This window comes from Podarcis filfolensis (genome assembly GCF_964270895.1).
Source record: "Podarcis filfolensis genome assembly, chromosome: 3".
NCBI classification, from domain to species: Eukaryota; Metazoa; Chordata; class Lepidosauria; order Squamata; family Lacertidae; genus Podarcis; species Podarcis filfolensis.
The window spans coordinates 90,879,768-90,901,664 of NC_139606.1; the positions used below are offsets into that span (position 1 = coordinate 90,879,768).

General features: G+C 45.4%; 2 protein-coding genes across 3 annotated transcripts in view; one reads left to right on the forward strand and one right to left on the reverse strand.

Annotated features, from left to right (window-relative positions):
- Positions 1 to 2,727, forward strand: part of ITPKB (inositol-trisphosphate 3-kinase B) — an 82,966-nt gene extending 80,239 nt beyond the window's left edge. The window contains exon 8 of the mRNA XM_083604486.1: positions 368 to 2,727. Coding sequence (XP_083460612.1) covers positions 368 to 583 — 216 coding nt within the window. The 3' untranslated portion in view covers positions 584 to 2,727. The remainder of the gene's footprint in view (positions 1 to 367) is intronic.
- Positions 2,728 to 13,826: 11,099 nt separating this feature from the next.
- The window catches only part of STUM (stum, mechanosensory transduction mediator homolog), a 44,764-nt gene continuing 36,693 nt past the window's right edge, over positions 13,827 to 21,897 (reverse strand). The window contains exon 3 of one of the 2 annotated variants that reach the window (XM_083604644.1): positions 13,827 to 21,481. In XM_083604644.1, the coding sequence (XP_083460770.1) occupies positions 21,441 to 21,481 (41 nt within the window). In that variant the 3' untranslated portion in view covers positions 13,827 to 21,440. Of the gene's footprint in view, positions 21,582 to 21,897 lie in introns of both variants that reach the window. The other variant, XM_083604645.1, reaches the window with a different exon arrangement.

A 21,897-nucleotide genomic window follows, 5' to 3' on the forward strand; every position in this document is an offset into this window, starting at 1 on the left:
CAGGCCCAACACCATAGAATGCCAAGTTCTGCCTTTAGACCAAAGCCGGCCCAGCCATGAAGCAGGGGGAGGCAGCTGCCTCAGGTGGCAGTAACAGAAGAGGTGGCACTGCATCAAGCGCCCCATTACCGCCTCGGAAGCAAACCACATAAGGACCGGAGAGGGACCAGCGCCAAAGCTCTGTGTAACACCTCCCCTCTCAGCAAGTTGACAAAGATGGGAGGTCTTTCACCAGCCAGTTTTGCTGCCAGACAGGCAGGGAATTCAGAAAGTGGTTAAGGAAGGGAGCAGTTAGTATTGGGCGAATGCTGACCACGTGCCTTCGAATCCTGTGTGATAATCCCCTTTTTATTTTTTCCTGTCACAGGTAATCGGGAGTTCCCTCCTCTTCATCCACGACAAGAAAGAACAGGCCAAAGTCTGGATGATTGACTTTGGGAAAACCACCCCACTGCCAGAGGGAGAGGTCCTCCAGCACAACGTGCCCTGGATAGAAGGGAATCGGGAGGACGGCTACCTTTGGGGGCTGGAGAACCTCATCGAGATCCTAACGGAGTTGTCTCAGAGTGAAGACCTGCATTAAAGTCCAGCTCTGCCACTACTCAGAAGCCAGCCCCTCAAACTGACTTTCTGAACTGCACTACAAGACACTTTCTGCCCACCCTCTCCTTCCCAGTTCTAAAAGTTAGAAGCTCCTTTTATTTAAGGTGTAAATATGCAGTTATATATTTGCCAGAACAAATGCTGGACGTGAAGCCAAGCTTGGGACGATGGAAGTGCATACCAATATTGACTTTTTAGTCTTTAGCAGTTAAGGATAGCGTAAATTCCCCCTTCGGTAGTTCTTATGCAATCTGTGTTTAACCAGTAAGCGTTTGTACAGTTCTCATACACCTCCGTTGAATTAAGACAGTGCCCTAGTCTTGCTTAAATTCTATCTACAGGTAGTTCAAAGCTGCAGAGCGAAGGAGAGACTGAGTTGTAATTATCTGCTGCCCTCTTGTGCCCAAAGTTAGTACATTACTTGGGCCGCTGATTTTAAAGGCAGTTTGCTGGGATTATAGGTGCTCTTTCCTCCTGAGAAGCTTCGGAGTCTTTGGAATCAAGAACTTAACGAGAACGTCCTTGGAGAAATATAACTGGTATTCTTGAACAGCGGCCTTTTAACATGTATTAACCTCAGTGTAGTTAATCAGCATACAGGAGCTTGTTGGAATAATTTAATATCAAGTCTACTTTTCAATATATTCGAGCAATTTCTTGCTGGCATACGGCAGCTGCGCAATCGCCGAGTAGTTAGTTGAATGAATAGCAAAGCTCTGTCTGCTCCTGAGGGTTACATTTGATAGTGCATCCATTTGTCTACTAGGGTTGGGTTTGGACTGCTGGCGAGAAAAGTTCCGATCCCTTGCTCTAAGCCAGGGGCTCTAACCCCCGCCAGGGGTTCCTGAACTGCGACCCCCATCATCCCCTAGCATTGGCTGTGCTGGCTGGGGGCTGATGGGAGTCCACAGTTTTCCTGCTTTTGCCAAGACTTTAGTTGTCTTGGAGTGACCTAGTAGCCTGTCAGATGAAGGGCTGGCTTGCAAAGGGCTATACCTGCCGTTCAGGTTTCTCTTTGTTAACACTGCAGACCCTTTTAAAGTGGCAAGCAACGTCTCAGGTGTGCTCTTGCAAAACATTCCAGTACTCACATCTCAAAGGGCGGCATTTACTGATGTCAGGAGGTGAGGACAGTACATTTGCTTTTTTCCCCTCTAGGAATTCACGAGTGCTGCAGAAACCTTGAGAAGAGGGACTGCTCAGTTGAGGTCACAGACTTTCCAGAGTTGTTTTTTTCTGGATGGTGTCAATACCGACAAATCCTTAAACCTTTCCATGTTCACGATGCATCCCAGATGCTTCCAGAACCCATTGCTTCCACTCTTCCCAGTAGTCCTGTGGCAACTCTGTTTGCTCTTGCAATGTGCTGGCTGCAGTTTCTTATCTCGAGTTGGTTCTAACGCTGCAACAAGTGTGTGTGTTTTGCAGGATGGGATGATGCCCCATGGCTCCTTTTTCAAGGATGCAAACTCCTCGGGGGATTCCTTCATTTGTATCTCACTAGGCCCCTATCTGTCAACCTTCAGTGCTGTTGTAAATAGTTGCTTTGTTTGGTTGCTTTTCCCCTTCAGGTTTCCTTTGCTGTTTAATAATAGCCTGTGTGGAAGTGCCTTATGGACTACTTTCTGTTCCATTAGTGTCATGGAAAAGTGGTTTGTTTTTTTTTAAAAAAAGTTCTATTTATTGCCATTCCTTTTTTTAGTTGCCTAGAACACTAAGTCTTAATGCATGGAATCTTTTAAATAATAATGTTAAGTTTTCAAAACATATTTTTTTCCATGTCTGTGGAGGGCAGGGAGCGAGTCCTTGAAGCAGTGTAAGTTTATACCATTTTTAAACTTGTATTTAGCTTTTAAATTGCTTCTATTATATATACATTTTTATTTTTTTAAGCCTGTTTGTAAAACAAGATTCCTTGCTTTGTGGCTTTCAAAGAAGTGAATTGTTTCTCCAGATGTCTCTTAAGGCCCCCCTGGAGACTGGAACTCTTGCTGTGAGGTAGTTCTCCCAACACATATTTCTCCCGGATTAGCGATGACACGAAGAACTTGCCGAGTTATAAAACTCCACCTATGCACAGTGCCTGTAAGTCAAATAACTCAAAATAAAGGCATACAAAATGGCTGCTTTTGTGATTCTCTGTCATTGTCCTGAGGTTACCCAAGAGCCAGAGAGACTGATTTAAATGGAACCAGTTGGCATGAGGAGATCTGATCCTGAAAAATGTGGCAGGTGGAAGCTTCACAAAGAAACCAGGACTAGTGTTTTGGCTGTGCAAGACGAGTTAAAGCCATAACCTCTTGAGACGGGGGAGAACCTTTGTTTTGGGCAACCTTCCACAATGTAGGGGACGCTTTCCAGATTCAAAAGTGGGCATAGCAATGGATGTAGCTGTTAGCAAGGGACATTATTGTCACTTGAGGGCACATTCCAGACAGGCAAGGAGGTGGAGGAGGAGCTCCAGTGAACGGCATGACCTGGGGAGGTCCTTGGCCTGTGGGGAGTTCCAAGGGCCAATGACAGAGCCTCGGAGGGCCACACTGGACCCCCAGGCCTGAGGTTCCCCACCCCTGCTCTCAGATATTGTCAGTCTAGTTTCTGACAGCTAAGATCTTGAGAAAACAAGTTGTCTTGTTAACCTGCCTTTCAAGGAATTATCTGGTGCAATACCTAACATTTTCAGGGATGTTTAAATAATACATTTTCTGTATTTGGAGCAGTTTCAGGTGCAGCGCTACGTTGGGGAGGGAGAGGCTGTTAAAGAGCAATTGATCTCCCCTTTGTATTCCCTGTATTTTCCTGTTGCAGCTCACCAAGTAGAGAAACATGTGGACTGTTCCTTCCTCAGAAGCTAATGCATTCCCCTTAGAAGGAACATGACATGTTGTTTCTGTTGAACGTAATTGAGTCAATTTCATGCTCTTTCTCTGCCTTACCCTGTCTAGGAGGTATCTGAAATTACTTTTACCAGTGCAATCCTTTCTTCAGAAGTAATTCGAACTGTGTTGCATGCTGCACACAACATTTCATCAAGGTTTCTCAACTGAAATACAGTCGTACTTTGGTTTTTGAACAGCTTAGTTCTTGAACATTTCGGCTCCTGAACGCTGCAAACCTGGAAGTGAGTGTTCTGGTTTGCAAACTGTTTTTGGAAGCTGAATGTCTGATGGGGCTTCCGATTGGCTGCAGGAGCTTCCTGCAGGCAACCAGAAGCCACGCGTTGGTTTCCAAACATTTTGGAAGTCGAACAGAATTCCAGAACGGATTCTGTTCAACTTCGAAGGTACAGCTGTATGTGCCTTGCTTATTCTTATTTATTAAATTTATATACCGTCCTTTGTCCGCAGGTTCTCAGGGTGGTTCACAAACTAAAAATACAATATAAAAACACTAAATACATGATTAAAAACAAGAATAAACAAATCATTAATCCCCCCCCAAAAAAAGAGTTTAAAGGGGGTATGAGATGCTAATCAGCCAAAGGCTGAAAAGGAACGTTTTTTCCTGGTGCCAAAAGGTGTACAATGAAGGCACCAGGCAAACCTTCCTGGGGAGAGCATTGCACAAATGGGGGCCACTGCAGAAAAGGCCTGTTCTTGTGTTGCCACCCTCCGGAAGCTCACGCTGGGGAAGCACACAAAGAAGGGCCTCAGGATAATCTCAGAGTCTGGGTTCTCCCTCTCTAAGCTGATAGCCCAGAAATTGCTAAGACTGCCTACGAAACTGTTAACAAGACAGGTGAGCAGCCTTGTCTACACATGCAGCAGCAGGAGGAGGAGGTAGTAATAGTGTTGCCACTTCTCAGAAGATTGGAAAGGGAAGTTTAACGGAGCAACAATGAGGAGAAAGAGGATAAGGACCAGCGGGACTTGGGGTCAACAGTAGGCCCCTTGCTGGGTTGTGGGCCTTGACAAGTGCCTGAGGGTACCAGCTCCTGACTCTGGTCCTGGCTGCACCTGTTGGACACCCCCAACCCCCTTAGTTAAGATTTGAGAGCTATCTCAACATTTTAATTGTGACAGGGAGGGACCAGGCAGTAAATATCACACATTTTGAAGTCTCTCTCTAGCTCTGTGGTGCTAGCTGACGCCCTGTGGTACTCACAGCAGCCAAGAGGTGGCAGCACTTGGCTAGCCGCTTGCTTGCTGCCGTTCTTAATTCCTTCTCTCTTGCTCGCAGATGTGAAATTTGCTTGGGATGGCAGATGTAACTCCTATCCCGAATCAATTGCACTCTTCTGACAGGACTGAGGCAGTGCCACAAACAAGAGCCCAAAGATTAGGAACATAGTAGCCATTTTTTCCATTCTTGAGAAATGATTTCTATTTCTTTTCATACGGACCGTTTCCCCTTTCATTGCCAAATGCAGATTTCTTTTGTATTCCATCCTTGCAGGCTGAGAGAGGGGTGCTTTGTGTAGAATTTGGTTCAAAAATTATCTCGGGAAGGGAAGGCTAAGAAAGCGGGACCTCCAAAATAGCCCAGTGAGGATGCTCTGGGGTCACAGAATGCTGGCTGATGAGTGAGCCTAGAATGCATGTCAATGGGCCTGTGGCTGTATTCCACTTTTTCCCCTGAGGCGGAAACCCAGATTTCCCCAGCCCTACTCCTACACAACTGCCAAGCCACTGATGCATTACACTGTTTAGTTTTTGCAAAGGTTCTTCCAAGCCTCCTTTGAGCCAGCCCACTTCTGCAATCAAACATCTGTCTCCTTGCAGGACTTGGTGTGGGAACCCATAAGGCTTTGGGCTGTTTGTTGCTATAATGTTTCTATTTTAAGAGTTTCCTTGGTGTGACGTACACAGGGGTTAAGTCAACTTGACTTGAAATGCTAGAAGCACAGCAGCACTAAAAGCAGACCCTAGAAAGCTGAAGTGGAGAAAATAGAACAGAGTTAAGCTTTATGTTGGGTGACAAAGTTTTTTGACCTAGGCTATTGCAGCTCTCTGGATTACAGGTAGAAGCACCTTTGACTCTGTCCTCTTGCAGACCTGGGCCACACCATGCATTGAAAACACACTTGCACCACTTTTAACAGTCATGGCTTCCCCCCTAAGAATTCTGGGAAATGTAGTTTGTTAAGTTTGCTGAATGTTTTACTGGAAACCTGACCCATATTTTGATTGTATTGTCTACTGATTAATCTCCCTGGGTCAGAGAGCTTTTTGTTGTTGTTCCACAGCTGTGCCTTGCAAGAATTCAATTTTACCTGCTGAATTGGATCTTATCAGTTGCACAGAAAAATCTGGAGAGAAGTTTTGCTTAACCAAGCTTCAATTTGGCGAGTAAGATCAGATTTTCTCAAGGCACAACAGCGGTATAGTGAGAAACAGAACAACAACCTCACTCATCTGTCAAACTTGACCGGCCAGTGCTGAATGCCTCTGGATTCTGTTCACCATCCCTTAGTTAGAGATCCTAACATCATGAGCAAGGGAGATGGTTATGGTAGCCAGGCCATCTTGTGAATACCTCTTTATTTGCTTTAATTTATATTCAGAATATATAAAGAACAAAGGAAGGTAGCAGATCCAAAGTCTAATGTAAGTCTCTGACAATGTTTCAAGTGTGGCAACATGTTTGTTTGCTCAGTTGAAGCTCTGGTGCTATTTGGTCTATTTTTAAACTTCAGTTCTGACGAGACCTTTTGGGGGGAAAACAAAGGAGCTTCGCAGAAGAGAGAGGAGAGAACAAAAGTGGTGGCTCAAATGTAGTCATTAGGTTATGAAACTGTTTTCCCTACATCTAAGCACAGAGGAAGGTGGTAGCACAATACATGCCAAGATGGCTCTGTCAGGTTGGTAAAACACACAATTGTGGTAAATAAGGCTTTTCTCTTAGTAATTTAAGGTTGTAAGGAGTGAAACTTAGACTCAGTGAATTGCCACCCTTTCCCTTTAATCTGACTGTGGCCCACGTTCAATTTAGGCAACACACTTTCGGATCTTGAAGCCTGCATCATGCCCTCCCTCTGCTCCATTCTATGCTTTGCTGAGTTTACGGGCTGGATAAATGGTTTAAACCCAGAAATTTCATATTCACACATCATTTGAGGAATTCCCTGCCAATTACACCTCTGCTCAACATCATTTAACAGCCCAATTGTTTAAATTTGTTCCTTGGTCTCTACAGCCACAGCAGCAGGTGCTATAACTCTCCTTCACCCCCAAAGGCACACTCCTCCATTGTCTGCCGAGACAGACGGATGCCAATCAGAGTGTCCTGAACCCCTGGCCTACCTGGCAGCAAGTCAGTATGTCAAGCCCCCAGTCCAGGGTCAATCCACTCATCCTAAATCCAGTCCAAAGCACAGTCCCACAGAGATGCTGCAGCATTCAAGCTGAGGTCCCTCAACACGGGCAGTTGAGCAGACGCAGCCCCTCACTTCTGCTGCCCTTTTATACTCTGCATGCTGATTGCAGCATCTGGGCTTTATGAGGCAGGTGACCCTCACCTGTTCAAAGCCTACTCCGGCTGAGGAATCACAAGCCTCCTCCCAGAGCTAGTGAGCCCCACCTGGCCAGCTAGAGAGCCCTTGCTCCTCTAGCCACTCTTGATGCCTCAGATCCCATTGTGTTCATGGAGACGGGTGCCCCTCTGGCTCTGGTGATGGGTCCAGATCTCCTGTTCCTCTGCACTGACTCTCATCCCCTCGCCATCCTCTGTCACCCTGTGAGCGACTTTCTACGCCCCCAACCTCTCCTCTATCCCCAGCTTGCCCCAGTGTGTACCATCTACATCTACAATCCTCTTCTTCCTCTCTATTGTCCTGCTAGTTCATGCCATTGGGCATGCAGCTTTTAAGTGTAGACCACACCTGGAAAAAGCGGAGGAAAGGTAAATGTGGATAAGCCTTTGTGGTGGTGAATATCTACTCTGCTGAAGCAGTAAATGGAAATGAGATAGAATCTCATTTGCTTGTCAAGTTCTCTCTATGGTAAAATGTGAGCTTGAGGAAGAGAGAGAAGCATAGATTGCTGCTAAGTGTCAAGTGATGCTTGTAGCCTCCTGCATGCTCCACTTCAGGGAATTCTGGTGTTAAGACTTTCAGGGAGGTTGGGGAACTGGCCAGGCAAGTTGTTTTGAAGATGGAGACCAGATGGCCACGCTAGTGCCCCTGGTGAGCATTTCAAAGGGATGAACTGGGTTGCAATCTGAGCGAGAAGCAACAAAAAGGGCATGAAGCAGGCCGGAGAGTTGCTTTTGATGAGTGCTCTAGAATCTGGGTGCTGCTGCTGCAAGAGCTGAGAACAGAGCCATGACTTGCTCTGTGCTAGATCCAAACCTGTGACAAATGAAGAAGCACAACCTTCTTGTGAGCCTCTCCAGCCTATGCCCAGGTTGCATATAAAGGTAAAGGGACCCCTGACCGTTAGGTCCAGTCATGGCCGACTTTGGGGTTGTGGCGCTCATCTCGCTTTATTGGCCGAGGGAGCCAACGTACAGCTTCCGGGTCATGTGGCCAGCATGACTAAGCCGCTTCTGGAGAACCAGAGCAGTGCACGGAAATGCCGTTTACCTTCCTGCCGTATCTACGGTACTTGCACTTTGACGTGCTTTCGAACTGCTAGGTTGGCAGGAGCAGGGACCAAGCAACGGGAGCTCACCCCGTCGCAGGGATTCGAACCGCCGACCTTCTGATCAGCAAGTCCTAGGCTCTGTGGTTTAACCCACAGTGCCACCCGCGTCCCAGGTTGCATATATGTACATGTAAATAAACCCAGTGTATCCTAAAGGCACCACAGTCTCTGCTGACCATCCGTCCAAGCCTTAGGGAAGCATGTCGAACCCCAGGAGACTTTCATTGCTCGTAGATTGGAGTAGCATGTAACAAAAGACTTGGTTGCTCGCATTTTTTTTTTATTTGCCTGATTCCAACTCTTTGTGAATATGGGACAAGGACAGATGAGAAAGCGCAGTGATGGGGCAGCGTTATGAAGCCTGTGACTGAGGAAGCAGAGGCGGCTTTTCTCTCTTTCTGTGTGTGTGTGTGTGTGTGTGTGTGTTGCTCAAAGGGTGCAGTTACTAAGTGGCTAATTCTGCTTCCACTCAGTAAGCCCCTGCCATGCAATATGCTCTCACTCCCCAGAGATGAATCACGGCTGTACAATGTGCCACAGACAAAGAACACTTCCTGAATAGGGAACGGCGTCGTGCGCTGCTAATAAATTGAATTAGGCCCAAAAAGTGACACAAGGAGAGCAGTAATCCCTCCCTCTCTGCCCCCCCCAGCCTCCTGCCTTTCCACAGGCAGCCCTCATCTCGCTCACAGAGGGAATGTGGCTGCGATTTCATTCAGGCTCAGCACGTCTTCACCAGCTTGTCTTAGCTCTGTCAGGTCAGATTACACCAGAAGCGAACGATGCCTCCATTTGCTTCTTGGTGTGGACGCTTCACATGCGTGGCAGTGATTGATGGGAGAGGTTGCCTGTCGGAAGGAAGGGGTCCACAAAGGGCACACAAGGGGGCGGGAGCGTTCAGTGCGCCGAAATGCAGAGTGGCAGCTTCGAGGCTGCTTTGCGTCACTTTTCCCTACATGGTGATCAATCTCCATTCAGAAACAAAACCTGAGATCGGGGCTTAATGAGAGTCTCTTTCCTGACAAGCCTCCTGTCACAGCTTCGTGGCAGGAAGAAAGGCAACAGGCATTGCTTTGTGGCAGTTCTGAAACCACAGGGGCTTTCGCCAGAATAATGGGCCCCTCCAGATTGGTGTGGGTTATTTTTGCAGGTGTATTCTGGATCATGTCATTGACACAACAACAGTGTCCTGGTGGTGGACTTATTCTGCTTTATTAGTTGTTCTGCCAAGGCTCCCTGATGTTGCTATATTATTGCTATCAGGAAGGCAGGAAGCACTCTCGCACTAGAGCAAAACGAACGTGGGCAAAAAATAAACAATAAACTGGAAGATTTGTGGTACAAAATGTTACATTTGTGAATGCTGCCAAGGAGTAGCCAATGTGGTGCTTGTTTATAAGTGAACATTTTCTGTTGAAATGGGCCCGATAAATGGTTAAAAAGCCATTTTTAAATTTGATGGCTGGCAGGTCAAGAGTCTCTCGGCTTCAGTTCGCCAACAAATGGAAACGTTAGATGGGCTACTTTTCACACAAAAGTTTTAAAAGGAGGGTTGGTAACAAACTGTGCACCAGGCTAAGAAAACAAGGAATGCTGTTGTTGGCAACTCGGCATGCATCATTAGTAAATGCAAAAGAAAAAGGAAAGAAAAAGAAAGAAAGCCTCCGGTACACTTTAGGAGAAACAAAATAAACTGAGTTAAATTCCAGCTTATTAATTTTAGAGCTGATAAAAAGCACGCTCCTTTGTAAAATGGCAGCCAGATCTAATTTGCTAAGCTTCCTATGTTCTTTTGCAAAAACATTCCCCCATGACGTTCTTTTTAATAAACCCTCCGTGTTTGGTTTCAAAGAGGGGAAGAGGCAGAAAGCCAACATCTTTGTAGATGTTACAGGGCACAACAGTGGGAGACTTTACAAGGAAGCTGGAAGCCGGGAGAATTGTACTTGCTTACTAAAATTAGTGTCTGCTGAGGTTCATAGCTCAATTTTTATTTTTTTAGGGTATAAAAGGAGGCATAAAAGCACCTAGAGAGTATCAGCCATGAATGCAAAACTTTTCATTTCACTTCCTTGTATAAAGTTTGCGCAATCAAAGTCCTCTCAGTTCTGCCTTTTTCTAGGGTCAGGCCCTCCTGCTAATGTCTTTCTTTTCCTGCTGATCCTTTTCTGTTTGAGCGCCACAAATTTCTTAACTAATACTTGAGCTTTTCTAAATGATGCCAATAACTGCTAAAGACACACACACACACAAAACCACACACCAGGGTGGTGGTGGGGAATGGAATCAACATTATTATTCTACTTCTTGATTCAGTAGAGCCCTAAAATATGGGTTAATTGCATTCTGATTTAACCTGATTACCAAAAAGATCTGTAAATAGAGCATACTCCAAAATGGGGTGATGCAAAAGCCCTGCGCTGACCTTTGCGTACCATGAATGCTAGCATTGGAGAAGCAGCACTGTATCTGCTGGACATACCCCTCTTCACATGTTCAGCAGAACATTGCCAGAAAGCCTATACAGCGGTACCTTGGTTTACGAACTTAATCTGTTCTGGAAGTCCGTTCTTAAACCAAAACCGTTCTTAAGCCAAGGCGCACTTTCCCTAATGAGGCCTCCTGCCACTGGTGCCCTTCCACCGTTCGGATTCAGTTCTTAGACCGAGGTAAAGTTCTCAAACCGGGACACTATTTCCGCTTTTGCGGAGTTTGTAAACCAAATCGTTCTTAAACCGGACTGTTCTTAAACCAAGGTACCACTGTACTATATATGTGCATTAAAAGATATTGCTTTGAACAGCTATAGGCTCTGTGCTGAAATTTTGCTGAATGCATATGGGCAGCTCCAGTAGGTGTGATCCCACCCTTCCAGTGTGTGTGTGTGTGTGTGTGTGTGTGTGTGTGTGTGTGTGTGTTTAATGTTCACATCCAAGACCAAGACCCACAAGTGATTAAGGTATTTCTAGCCCAAACAGAACACTGAATCTGGGGCACAAAATGCCAGACACAATTATTAGTAGTATAGTCTGAGCATGGAACATTTGCCAGTGGTGGACTTGGGTATTATGGTGCCTTGTGTGAGCCCAAAATTTGGCGTCCTCGCGCTGCCTTCTCAAAAGTGGGCAAGGAGGGCTGGCCGGCTATGGGAAGGAGGCATTAGGGCTCTGGCGCACGCACACAAACATACACATGCACACTCTTTTTATCCTTTTTGCAAATTAGTGCATTCATTAACCTTTGCCCATGCAGCAAAAGATGTCTCATGTCACATCTGATTTCACAAATCAAAACAGTTCTACGCAGTCATAAAAATGGTACATTAGCTGCCAAGCACATAAAAAAGAAGACGATATAATGCCATATGGCAGTTAAAAGAGGCAGGCTGTGGCATTTGTGTGTGAGTGCAGGACTGCAGCAGGGAGACATTAACAACATAATATAACTAGGCAGAGCTCAATAAATGTCACTCCTGCTGCTAATAACTGTTCCATTTTAACAAACATGGCACATAGCTGGAGATAGAACCCCTCCATTGCGATGCCTGGCATAGTTCAATTGCCACCAGCACCGGGTCTATATATTCAGCTCATCACAGCCTGAAATGCAGAGTTCCATTCTAATGCTGATCCATACTCTGTTCACCAATCTCAGTGAATTTTTCATGAGAGGTGAGTTTTCAGCAGAAGCATCTATATTTCTAGTCAGCTTTGCACAAATTAATGCTATAAACACCCAAATGGCTTTGAGGTACTAGATATTCAAGCAAAAGGAACAAATCCTTTGCTTAAAGAAGGAAAGAGTGATGTGACAGTTTGACTTGCACCGGGGAAATTAAGTATAAACAGGTAAAATAATGATCTTAAAACATACAGCTCCGTTCCAGCTAGGAGGCATGTTTGCATGCAAAAGGATTCAGCATGTGCATCCCTGGCAGAAGTTGTGTTCACACTCCTGTTTACTCTGCATTCAGTTTCCCCCACTGGTTTGGGAATTGGTGTACGTATGTTAGCCCCAATCCACGTCTATCCTGTATCTATCCTGCTCTTTCTTATGAAATACAGTTATACCTCGGGTTACAGACACTTTTTTCTGGTTACGGACCTGGGTTTCGGCGGTTGCTCATGTGCAGAACCGCTAAATCGCGCTTTGCGCATGTGCAGAAGCACCGAATCGCAACCCGTGCATATGCAGACGCGGCGCCGTGGGTTGCGAATGCTGTGGGTTGCGAATGTGCCTCCCGCATGGATCACGTTCGCAACCTGAGCGTCCACTGTCCATTTATACCTTTCCCTTCAAACCAGTTTGGATCTGAACTGTAGAAAAGAATGACCTTAGCTGCATTTTAAGCCACTAAGGGGTGCACAACCTAAGTGAGGGTGGGTGGTACCAATGGCATGTGAGGAGGCACATTAACGCAGTAGTGGAGCACAAGCGTTGCATGATGAAGGCGCCAGGTTGAATCCCTGACATCTGCAGTTAGAAATGACTCTTGGGTACCACGTGCTGAGAAAGAGACCCTGCAGACCCACTGCAAGTCAGAGAGGGAATATTGAGCCGGGTTAATCATCGGAGCTGGTCTAAGGTATGTTCTAAATCCAGGATGGGGGGCTCTCCAGCTGCTGTTTAACAGCCATCGTTCCTGATCATTGGCTATGATGGCTGGGTCTAATGGAAACTGGAGCACAACAGCATCTGGTGGTTCCCCATGTGCAGGCCTCCCCCGTCTCTAGCTGCTTTGGCGCTGTGGTCTAAACCACTGAGCCTCTTGGCCTTGCCGATCGGAAGGTCGGCGGTTCAAATCCCCATGACTGGGTGAGCTCCCATTGCTCTGTCCTAGCAGTTCAAAAGCATGCCAGTGCAAGCAGATAAAAAGGTATGGCTGCGGCGGGAAGGTAAACCGTGTTTCCGTGCGCTCTGGCTTCCAGCACGGTGTTCCGTTGCACCAGAAGCAGTTTAGTCATGCTGGCCACATGACCGGGAAAGCTGTCTGTGGACAAACGCCAGCTCCCTCGGCCTGAGAGATGAGCGCTGCAACCCCATAGTTGCCTTTGACTGGACTTAACCATCCAGGGGTCCTTTAACTTTACCTATGTTTATGCATTGCTGTCAGAAAATTAGTGATAGGGGCTGACCAGCAGTGGCGGAATTTGGACTCTATGCAATGTCCCCCGCCTCTCGCACTCTGTTCTGCACAATTGTTTTGGCACCCCCTGCAGGGCAGTGTCCAATACAACTGCATGGTTGGCATCACTCTAAAGCCACCTCTGGTAGGGATTGGATCTGGTTCCTGCCCTTTCTGCCCCTCCTTCCTGATCAGTATTACTGCTGCTTTTTCTGACAGATAATTCCAAGGGTTCCCTAGCCCCATTATGCTGTATTTGCCACTAGGAAAGAGACAACTTCATTTCATACCGAGCTGAGGAATCCACTTGATGACAAGTTCAGGACCAAATACTTCTAGACTTTTTTTTTTTTTAATTGGCATGATCCCACCTACTGAAACGAACATATATATATATATTTTAAAAAGTGCAACAGCTATGAGATTAAAAAATAAGAGACTGAAACCATTTGAAAGAAACCCACATCACAACCCCCCTGAGAAAACATCAAACCACCAAAGACCAAAGACCATCAGAAAGGTCACAGCTAAATTTATTATTCATAAAGGGAACAAATGTAAAAATAAAATAAGAATCAGCGTGAATTTCCAATTCCCATTTAAGCATATGGTATATTTCTGGAATTGTAATAGAATCCAAGATGGATTGGGTGGTTCCTGCTTAGGCAAAATAATTCAAATAATTTAAAGGAAAGAAAGCTAATTTGTAATAAGTCTGGAGGGCTTTCTTGGGTAGGCTGAGGGTGGAATAGGATTGCATACCCCAAATGGACAAAAATAATTAGTGCATTATGGTTATTGTACAGATGCATTTTTCTTGCTTTCTGTAAATCACTTTGGCCACATATGTAGTTGTGGAAAATGTGGTATACTGTATAAATAAACTGGACTCAGCATTATTCCTTCTGCTCTTCTGGTTTTGAATGAAGACTTTTCCATTGATGAAGATATAGAACCAGTTGGCATCTGTCTGTCTTAGGAGACAATGGAGGAGTGCGCCTTTGGGGGTGAAGTCAATCTGTTGGAGGGTTGGAGCGCCTGCTGTGGCTGCAGACATGTTTTGTTGCAGCTGGGGCAGATGAAGGCGTCTGGTTGTGCTGCTGCAGATGCACCACAGCCTTTCTTCTCTCTGCACTCCTCCCCAAACTCCACTTACATGTCTTAATTGTGGGAGCTCTAAGGGGGAAAAATCTAATTCTGTTATTTTCCTTTGGCAACTCTAGATCCTTATTCAAATGGCTAACAGCGTGAGGAAAGATTCAGGCATCATTAATTTAACTTGATTGGACACTCAAATTCAGGTTGATAATTCCCCCCACCCCCACCCAAGAACTACAGGCAAAATCCAATATGCATTAGGCTAAACTATTCTGTAGAATTTTGGTTCGTTCTGTGTTTCAGTCAAGCTGTCGAGACACTGAATTAACACAGTTGGGCTTTGTTCTTAAAAAACAAAACCCACAACAACCCCAAAACAATAGCGTTTACATACAAATTATACATCCCCGTACCAGTTTGTACTATGCATCACACTCTTTGCCAACATTGTTAAAAGCAATAAAAGCAGCCAACACATAAGCATAATTAAAAGGATGCATTCTTGGGAGATGCAAGCCAGCCCTTAAGAGTTCGCAATTTCCATAGCAACTGTCCCCTGATTAATCCTGCTTGCTAGAACATACAAAATCACATGACAAAAAAAAAAGCACCCAATTCTTCTGAAGGCAGCCAAACTCTGTACTCCTGTGCTGTCCTGGGTCATTCAGGATGTAGATCTCTCAAGGTCCACACTGCCAGGAAATTCCACAGGTGTGTGTGTATGTGGGGGGGGGGTGATGGCTATGTTCCAACTCCACTGTCAAGAGGCAGCAAGCCTCTCTCTGCATAGTAGTTGCTGGGAATCACATGTGGGAGAGAGCGCTGTTGCACTCAAGTCCCAGTTGCAAGTTTCCCCTAAGCATCTAATCCAGGATTCTAGCCTAGTTGGGCCTTTGGCTTGATGCGGCAATGCTCTTCCTATGTAGATCCATCTCATGCCTTTTAGGAAACCAATTGAAAGTAAGTAAGGGCTCAGTTGGGATGCAGGTGGCGCTGTGGGTTAAACCACAGAGGCTAGGACTTGCGAATCCGAAGGTCGGTGGTTCGAATCCCCGCAACGGGGTGAGCTCCCGTTGCTCGGTCCCTGCTCCTGTCAACCTAGCAGTTCGAAAGAACGTCAAAGTGCAAGTAGATAAATAGGTACCGCTCCGGTGGGAAGGTAAACGGTGTTTCCGTGCACTGCTCTGGTTCGCCAGAAGTGGCTTAGTCATGCTGGCCACATGACCCGGAACAACTGTCTGTGGACAAACGTCAGCTCCCTTGGCCAGTAAAGCGAGATGAGCGCCGCAACCCCAGAGTCATTCATGACTCAGGGGTCCCTTTACCTTTACCTTTAAGGGCTCAGTAATTGTGAGAGTAAAGGCTCAGTCACACTTCCATTTGCCCCACCACTTTCCATTGGGAAAACCAGCGATGAATTGGAACAAATGGCAATTGGGTTTCCTGCAGATTGCTGGGCTCCCCCTGCCCCAAATTAGCACTAAAGCGTGGGTTTTCCATGGGAAAGCAGAAGAGCAAAGGCAAAACGGCTCGGTCCCATGCCTCAAAAGCACAGGACAAGCAGAAATTGGCACAGTGGAAGGTGTGGGTGAGCCCTAAAGCTCCCTTGTCAGATATATAGCCTTTGGGAATGACACAATGTGTTTAATGGTTCTTTTTTAAAAAGCCAGTTTTTTAATATTTGAAGATCATGATGCAAAAAGCACCATAGATATTCTGAATGTTGAAACTTTGACATTCGAATTTTAGAAATAATACTGTACAAGGGAATTGTACTACTGGCTGTAGGAGAGGGGTCGAAAGGCGTAGAGGTAGGGACCAACGGATTGAGGCCAGCTCATTGGCAGAAGACAAGATTACCGAGTTCCTAAAGCAGTGGCAGCACTTATATCATGGAATTCCCTCTCCCGAGAAAGTCACAAAGCCTGCATGACTTCAACTCTGTATTTTAAAAAATGACATGAAACATCTGGGGACTGGAGCTGCTTCCTGTTCTAATACAATATAAACTGATGGTCATTTATGAGTTTGTGTTGTGTTTTTAATGACTTTTTAATGATGTTTTTTGTAAGCCTTTTGAGCTCAAAAAGCAGCCTATAAAATTTAAATGTAGATAAAACCCTTTTGAAAGTCTCCAATTCGGATATCGCCAGACTCATTTTTTCTTCTTCTACTGTAGAGTTGTTCTAACAATTAAAAAAACTGAACCTAAATATTCCACTCTTTACAGCACTGATAGCCAATGTAATTAAGAGATCACCATATTGCCCTATGTTTGCCAGTGCCTGACATTGTCCTTCACGAGAAATTGTGCAGTTAAGTGTGGTGGCACTGGGGTTATGGAACTCTCTACCTAACGAAATCAAGACAGTATAATAAATAATGAGCTCCAGGCACCAATCAGTATTTGAGTGAGGCAGCCTTCTTATTAAACTGATTTGTTGTTTTCATAAGCTTCTTGTCAGATGACCCATTTTTTAATTCTCTTTCTTTAATGCATTCTGCTTTGATTTTATTTGTTATATTGTTTTGGTTTTAATTGAGATTCTGCACATAGATATAGTTCATTATGAATCTGTGCTATAGAAATGAATAAATAATAATAATAAAAGTGGGGACTAAACATATGAGAAAACTATCAAATGCAAGAAGGTGGCTCTACAGAAAAACATTGAGTACAATTTAAAAATAAACCAAACCAGCTAGAACTTCTACATTTTAGTGTTCATCTTTGCACGGTTGCTGAATACAGAGGAGCACCAGTGACCATCCTTGTCTTCTGGTGATTGCACTCCAGCCAGGCCCCAAACATCCATTCAGAGAATCTAGGTATATGTCCATATTCATTGACAAATGGTTATCCTCAAAACACATTGGAAAGGCTTAGACATCAGCCTTCCCAGCTTTTCCACGAGTAATTGTCATGTCAGTCAGACAGAGAAGGTTGTTGTTTTTTTCAAGGGAAAACTACACCCACATATTCTGGCATTGTTTCAAGTATCTTCCCTCCACAGCTATCTTTACATCAGCAAACCTGGAATGCCCAACACTATGCTCTGTGGCCTTGTTAAGCAGCGTAGACCTGCCCAGTTACATTTTGTGAGCCTCCTGCTTACTGTGCTGACAGTGCTTTTAGCCTTTAACCTACTCCCTCTCATGCTCTAATGCAACCTGCCTTTGGGCTGTGGCCACATGAATTGGCAAATGCATCCAAGGCAGGGGTTGCCAACAGGCAGCCTCAAAGCAGCACCCAGCATGCCAAGAGAATTTGGCCAGCTTCTGCAAGTTCTGCCTTTGCAGTAGATGCCTGGGTTTGATGTCACCAGCAGACATGTACAGCAGTAGCCAAGGTGGTGGTGGTGGTGGAGATGGACTGAAGAGGAAGTCAAGGCATTTCCATCCTTACTGAAGCTGATTATATCAGCAATGACTCCCTACATCCCCTCTTTTCTAAGGCGTCCCCCCTTCTCCTTCCTTCTCTCCCCCCTCTGTCTAATTTTGTGCTGTTGCCCAACCTATTGTTAATTGCATTAAAACTGTATGGAAATCAACATTCATTTTTTTTTATTTTAATGAAGCAGTGCTTCATATATCTCACATATACCAAACAATAACTGGTTGTGATACATTAATTCGTTGTAGGGCATCATGTTGAAAAAGAGAACAATAACAGTGACAATAACCCACTGCACTTCAGAACGCAAGGTAGAGGCTGGATTCTGCTGCTAACTTGGAATTCAGATTCCTGCTTCAGCAGTGCAGGGCTGCCCTCTAGGAATATAAAATATTTCCCCATCCGTAGTAAACATGCTGGCTGATGGCTTTTGATAGCCCATTCTGTCTACAATAGTCCCAAACCAGCCATTGTTTGCAAGTTGTCCTATACCCCTTTCTTAGGGATCAAACCTAAGTAGAGCGGTACCTCGGAAGTCGAACGGAATCCGTTCCGGAAGTCTGTTCGACTTTCCAAACGTTCAGAAACCAAGGCGTGGCTTCCCATCGGAAGCTTCCTGCAGCCAATCGGAAGCCCTGGAAGCCCCATCGGATGTTCAGCTTCCAAAGAACATTCACAAACCGGAATACTCACTTCCAGGTTTGCGGCGTTCAGGAGCCAAAATGGACGAGTACCAAGGCGTTTGACAACCAAGGAATGACTGTATGGGAAACCAGCCTAAATTACCCAGGCTTAACTTAAGGTGAAGTAAAGCACACCAGATCCAAACTCGATTCAGGAGTGGGGCTGCTGCCAGATGAGCTGCCCTAAGCTTGGCAGAGGGAAACCAAGCCTTGGGGGGGAAAGAGTATTGCCCAGTGTCTAATGAATCCCAGCTGGCAAACTCTTCCCTGTGAAACAGATACTTGGCAAAGTTTACATATACTCTGCAAGGTTTACATTTCAATTCTAGATGTTGCTTTAAAAGCTGGCTAAAAATATTTTAAATAAATATAAATGATATATTCTACGCCTTTTGAAACAGATTACCTTCAGTAATTATTTGTAATGGCACTGGTGCTGATGATCTTACCAACTGGACCTGAAAGGGAGCAGCAGAGGTTCCTTGAAAATGTGACCTGGGTGCACGCTCTAATGACATGTGTTGTGCATGCCTGTGAATGCAACCCTAACATAGGATACTTTCACTATCCTTTGGTTCATAATCGGGGACCAAGTAATAACTGCATTTCGGGGCAGGGAGTAGTTTCCCCTTTGACTGGCTACTGACATCACACACACACACACACACACACACACACATTCTCCTCCTCCCATCATTCTGTGGCTTAGATTTACTTGCTTGAATCAGTCAGAGAAACCGGTCTGTTTTGTACCTGTTCCAATCTGAAGGAAGCCCTCTTTAGGGAAGCTTTTAACGTCTGATGTTTTGTTGTATTTTTAATATTTTGTTGGAAGCTGCCCAGAGTGGCTGGGGAAACCCAGCCAGATTTTACGGTGTGGGGAACTTACATTGTGGGGAATTTACATTGTGGGGAACCTTTGGTCCTCCAGATGTTGCTGAACTACAATTAGAAGTATAGAATCATAGAATTGTAGAGTTGGAAGAGAACCCAAGTGCTGTCTAGTTCAACCTCCTGCAATTCAGGAATCGTGGCCACAGCCATCCCTGGGTGGGCCTGAACCACCAACCTTCTGGTTAATAGCCAGATGCACTGACCCATTGCACCACAGTAGGTCTTGTTGGCTGGCTTGTGGGCGAACCAGAAGTGTCATTGCTGAGCGGTCAAAGAACCCCCACAGAACTCTGGCTACATTTTCTCTTAGAGCCAATAGTGATTTCCAGTTGCTGAAAGCAAAAAGTATGTTTCCCCACCAGCAGGAAAGTTAACACCATATAAATGAACATCCTTTCATTTAATCATTTTCATAATGGAAAAACACGTAGGAAAAAACATGGAGCCATTTAACAAATCACATGCTTATCTTGTCCTTCCTCCAAAATCTCAGGTGGCACTCATGGTTTGCACACACATACACTGCCCTTGCCTCTATCTTGTGTTCACAACAACCCTGTGACAAAGACTGGACTGCAGAAAGTTTAACTGGCCCAAATTCACCCAATGGCCTTCATGGCTAATCAAGGATTTGAACCCAGGTCTCCCCAGTGCAACCAATCTACACCTTATGAGCCTGAACCTGAGATCAGGGGTTTTGATCAGCCCTGGCTAGAGGTGACTGAGGGCAAACAATGCCCAAGAAGCTCTAAACAGTGATGGCATTGGTTCACAGATTTAAGGACAGTAAATTTAACTTCCTTTTGAGAGCCAGCATGGTGTAGTGGTTAAGAGTGATAGACTCGTAATCTGGGGAACTGGGTTTGCTTCCCCGCTCCTCCACATGCAGCTGCTGGGCGACCTTGAGCCAGTCACACTTCTCTGAAGTCTCTCAGCCCCACTCACCTCACAGAGTGTTTGTTGTGGGGGAGGAAGGGAAAGGAGAATGTTAGCCGCTTTGAGACTCCTTCAGGTAGTGATAAAGCAGAATATAAAATCCAAACTCTTCTTCTTCCTTTTCTCATCTTGGAATGTTGAGGTGCAGGGTTGATTCCTTTCTCCCAATTAATGCTTAGAATATATGTAAGACTATCTGTGTGCACCCTGGGAGTGTTGGGCACATAAGCTAGGAAACAGACAGAAGCCACAGCTCTACTGCACACGGGCTACAGAATGCAATCTGTTGTATATACACGTTTCCAGAGTACAGTAACATTTAGTGGCAGTGTCTTCTCAGGGAGCTGGTAGGGGGAGACTCGCTCTTTCTCCACTTACTATACAACAAGACTGAAAGATTTGTTATTAGAATATCTGAGAAACTGTGCCTCCCACTCCCACCACAGAACAAAGCACCCTCCTAAAACCAAGGAGTGATGATGGATCTTGGCAAGAGCCAGCTTCTCCCGTCCTGGCTGACAACAGATCCAAACTTGTTTTCAGCATTCAGCAGGCAGAAGATGGCAGGATGCAGAAACAGCTGAGCCTGAATCACCTTAACAATGACATAGAACGTACAAAAGCAGCAAGCAAAATCTCAGGATGGCTGAGGAAAACTGATTGTCAACGAGCACCATTAAAAACTACATACACACACACTCAAGAGAGCAAGAAAGGCCTCAGCTTGAACCCTCCTGCACCCAAGAAATAGTCAAGGGTTGTCTCTTGGGAAACAGGTTGTCCCATCCAACTTTTGCTTTTACATCTATAAATGTATCTATAAATATTTCATTTGCTTCTTTGATATTCACACCAGAGCCGTTTCCTCAGCAAGTCACAAAGGAGGCGAAATGCTTCCAAGTGTTCCCCACCTGCAGATGGAGAGAATGGTAACATCTCTAGCTAGCAGGTCCCTTTCCTTTGATGTTTTGCTCCATTGCCATCCTCCTTGGTGACATCTCAGCCTAGCCAATGGCTCCCCTCCCGCTTTTGGAATGGCTTGCCTGTCACGCCGGAGCATTGGCTGTGCTAGTCCGAAAATCCACAGGGCAGCGCCTTCACAGTGGAGTTGGCTGTCAAAGTGATCAGTGAAGGTCACTCTCTGCCGCTCTGCACCTCCGCTCCGCTGGACAGAGGAAAAAGAAGGACAAAAACGAAGTTATCTTTGTGCTTCGTTGGTGCCAAACCGCATCACAAGTGCTGAGGGATCCTATATTCGTTGTACCCTGTGAGAGGCAGAAGAAGAATGTTCCCACAGGTTATTTTGTAGTTGAAACTCAAGTGAAAGCCATCATGCAAAATAATACCAGTAATACTCTTGTGGTCCCTTTGAGCCATAAGACTCCAAGGGACCAGCCGCCTGTGGGATTGCATGGAGCTGGTGTGAAGGTATAAATCAAACAGAGGAAGTGGAAGGCATCTTCAGAGGGATCATTGTGCAAGACGGTGTGCATTGCGTAGTTCTGTGACTGCAATGAGTGCACAATTTTTTTGCTTTTATCTGCATGTTTTTGTTTCTTTACGAAGTTTTGTATTAAGACT